A 3,961-nucleotide genomic window follows, 5' to 3' on the forward strand; every position below is an offset into this window, starting at 1 on the left:
ATATGATTCCCTACAAATCTGATACTAAGCTAAAAATTTAAACAAGTATTTATAGTTTGTCAAAAGTGTGCTGCGAAGGACCACTTCGGCGCAGTTAGTCGGGATCACCGATCCACTCGGCGATCCACCTTTTGGTCTGGTTTGTCACCGTTCTGCATTGGCCTTCAGCATATTCTAGTTCTGTAACGTTGGGCGATGGAGTACTGTATTGCGGAATCGTTCGGCGACTCGCCGACTGCTCCTTTATCTCGCCAACTCGATTTTCTCCTTCAGAGCTTGGCACAGTGGAACATTAGGTGAGACCATAGCCATTTGGCAACTCGCCTAATGGTTTAGGCGATCCTCAAGCCATCTTTTCTTCGTCTTTTCAGCTGCCTTGTTCCTTTTTGCCCATTAGTGCCCATGCTTTGCCTCTAACTTCAAATACCTAAAACTCACGACTTTTCATCAGTTAATGAGACAAAATATACATTTTAGGATACTAAATCTATCAAAATAAAGCCCCAAAAGAGTCCATATTGTGGACTCATTACTCTACTTCTCCTAAAGTTCCTGAGTCTATTGCTTGAAATTGTAGTTCATATGTACAGTTTACTAGGTAAATTGGGGGCCTGTACCAACTATATGATACTAAGAAACTCTTAGAGGCTTGTAGACCTCTGGTATGGGTTTGTATGTTTTGTATGGCCATGCCAGCCTTACTGTTAGTTTACATTCCTTCTTTTGGCCTTGTTGGCCTTATGTTTATATTCTTGTTGGGTTGATTTTTGGGTAGATTGCCCCAAAAAGAGATCTCGTTGGCCCTTTATCTTTCCTTATCACTTGGGCATACGTGTTTATATGTTGGTCTTATTAGCCCAAGTAGTTTAGGAGTATAATTATATGAGTTATATATGATATGCTTGGCCAGGTGTGGCACCGTGTGCCTATTTCGCCTCCCTAGATTTGGGGTGTGACAAACTTGGTATCAGAGCACATAGAGTTCCAAGGAGTTAACAAGTCGTGTCTAGTAAAGTCTTGCTTATATGTGTGTTGTGCATCAACTTATAACCAAAAGGCTACATGGAATTTAAGGATAGTTACCATTCTTCATTTTTAGAAATCGTGCAATAGAGCATAATCTTAGGTATTTAAGTCTAGCTCATGCTTTACATATGTTTACAATGATGTTTATTACTAGATTGACTACCGCTAATCGGCAAGCTGATGTAGCTGTAGGAGAAGGTACCAGTTGTGCACTCCCCAACCATATAGACGACTTAAGGTCTAGAGTAAGTCACCCACCCCAGTGGACCTTACTCGACCCGCACCTGAGAGATTAGAAGGGATCCTTTGCCTTTGGCTCCTACTAATCTACCGGCACTTGGGGAGAGAAGAGGGGATCCAGTACCCCCTGCCCCCACCTGCCCCTATAGCACCTTAGATAGTTGGAGGCAATCCAACACCCTCAGATCCTCCACTAGATACAGAGAACCAAGATGTAAGAAGTGTGGTTCGGCTATTAACCTAGATGGTGTCCACACAAAAACAACAAATAAGGGCATCAACAAGTGATAGACTATGTGGCTTAGAGATATCTATGGCACGCGAGTTTATTAGTGTGAGTCCTCCTATATTCACGGGTTCTAACCCGAATAAGGACCCTCAGAAGTTTATTGATCATCTTTACATGGTTCTTTAAGTTATGCATGCCCAGACATAGAGTTAGTAGAGTTGGCATCCTTTAGATTGCGGGATGTTGCCATTTTGTGGTTCGAGGCTTGGGAGAGGTCTAGGGGATCAAATGCACCTCCAGCTAAATGAGAGGAATTTTCAAAAGCCTTTTTAGCTCACTATGTTCCACGAGAGGTTCAAAAGGCCAGACTTGATCAGCTTTTAGCCCTCAAGCAGCGCAATATGAGTGTTGGAGAGTACAGTTTCAAATTCGTCTCATTGGCCAGGTATGTTCCTGATATCTTCAGTACGATGGAAGCTAGAGTTCATCGGTATGTGGATGGCCTTGAGTCACATATGATTAGAAACTGCATAGTAGCAATATCCTTGTAGGGGATATGGATATATCTTTGATACCGGCTATCGCCTAGAAAGTGGAGAACCTTGCTCATCAGATTGAGGATAATCAAATTCGAGATAGAGAGCAACATAAAAAGGCAAGATCTACCGGATTTTTTAAAAAATATTAATATATTTATTAGGAAAATGGATTTTCGACCTATATTTAAGTAACAATAAGGACGTTTTTTAAATCAATCTATTAATTAAGGACATTTTTGTTCAATTTCATATGATTTAAGAACATTTTTTTACCCTTTTACGTTAAATATATATTGATAACTTAAATCCTATAGATATACATATAAGGTCGGTCTACTATTACAAATAAAATCCTCTACAAAAAACAAGATCTATTGATCAATTTTTCAGAACTACTTTCAGATCAAATCTTAGTGGAAAAAATTACCTTCACCGTGTTCTTGATTATCATATATTGAGATATTAAAACAAAGTAAAAAAAAAAAGAAGGTAAATTATAATTGGTACAGTGATAATCCTTAACCTCCTTCCCATAAATAACTCAAAATATTTTCCTTGTTCCAAAGACACTTTCCTTTATTTCTCTAGGTCGTAATAAATGCAAAGTAACTTTTATACCGTATAAAAATAAAATCTTTTGTTGTTATATGAATATATAACAAAGATCTCGATGGAGCAAAACCTTAATCATATCATAAGATGGTAAAATAAGGATCTGTAAAATAGTAGTAGTAAATTTTTTTCCTTATTTCAATCTAATACAGATTATTTTTAAGTTTTATATGGATTGATCGATAGTACATAATCTGCTTCAAAAATATTAATAAAATAAGATGTTATGACATTATTACTAACTAGCATTATTTACCATAAAGGTGAAAAAGACACGCTTTTCTTTTACATTGAGTAATAAAGGAAACTTTACTCCTTATATATATACACTATAGTTCTTGATTTAATCAAATTAGTCTCTTAAAGAGAAAAAAAAATAGCACAATGGAAAGGAATTGTACGGTGTGTGGTGGGAATGGGCATAATCAAAGAACGTGCAGTGAGAAAGGCAAAAGTATTAAATTATTTGGTGTTGAGATTACTGCTACTGCTGGTGGTGCAATGTCTAAAAAAGATAGCACGGAGAGAAGAATCAAGAAAGGAAATCCATGGACGGAGGATGAACAGATAGCATTCTTGAAGGGATTGGATTTTCACGGGAAAGGTAATTGGGCTAAGATTGCTAAGGATTTCGTGCCTAGTAGAACATCAACACAGGTTGCTAGTCATGCTCAAAAATACTTCATGAGATTATTGGATGCTAATGAGAGAAAATATCGCAAGAAATCAAGTGTTTTCGACCTTCGTCTTGATCAATTAGAGGATACACATGATGCTATTGTTTCACTAGGAAATAATCAAGAAAGTCATAACGTGCCAAGTGTTGTTCCAAATTATTACATGATGAAAAGAGTTTTGCCTCTAAATTGGGTTTACATGTATCCATATTATCATCATGATAATGCCTCAACATCAGCTAGTGCTACTACATTCAACAAGCCACTTTCTGGGATTTCTTCTTCTTCTAATTCTTCTTGTAAGGAAAATAATTTAGAGTTAACCTTATAGTCAACAACATATACACAAGACTACTTAATCTTTGATTATTTTTTCATGGACATATGTCTTATTATTCAAGTAAATTTCATAGATGAACTGAAACCATAGTTTTACTTCAATTTATTTTACTTGTTTTGTATGTGTTGTCGGTTTCCACATCGTCCACTTGTATTCTATAGGATGTTCAAGAGGTTCAATTGACTAAAAATCGACAAGTATATTGCTTTTAATTTAGCTTTTTTTTGGAGATATTCCGTGTCTTTAATTAAAAGGGGAGCATAATTATCCAAATTAACCGACATATGAAAATCATATT

The 3,961-nt window shown here is 36.5% G+C and overlaps 1 protein-coding gene across 1 annotated transcript; it reads left to right on the top strand.

The window, feature by feature from the left end:
• Positions 1 to 3,030: 3,030 nt before the first annotated feature.
• On the top strand, positions 3,031 to 3,654 carry LOC125809382 (transcription factor MYBS3-like). The gene has a single exon (XM_049489035.1). It carries the CDS (start codon positions 3,031 to 3,033, stop codon positions 3,652 to 3,654), a length of 624 nt encoding a protein of 207 aa, XP_049344992.1.
• The last annotated feature ends 307 nt before the right edge of the window (positions 3,655 to 3,961 follow it).

Source organism: Solanum verrucosum, unplaced genomic scaffold (genome assembly GCF_900185275.1).
Source record: "Solanum verrucosum unplaced genomic scaffold, falcon-dt-bn FXZP01000062.1, whole genome shotgun sequence".
In the NCBI taxonomy this organism is placed as follows: Eukaryota; Viridiplantae; Streptophyta; class Magnoliopsida; order Solanales; family Solanaceae; genus Solanum; species Solanum verrucosum.

What these genes read in the sequence shown, in the direction of transcription:
- LOC125809382 (XM_049489035.1), top strand. Translation starts at nt 3,031, where the DNA reads ATGGAAAGGAATTGTACGGTGTGTGGTGGGAATGGGCATAATCAAAGA.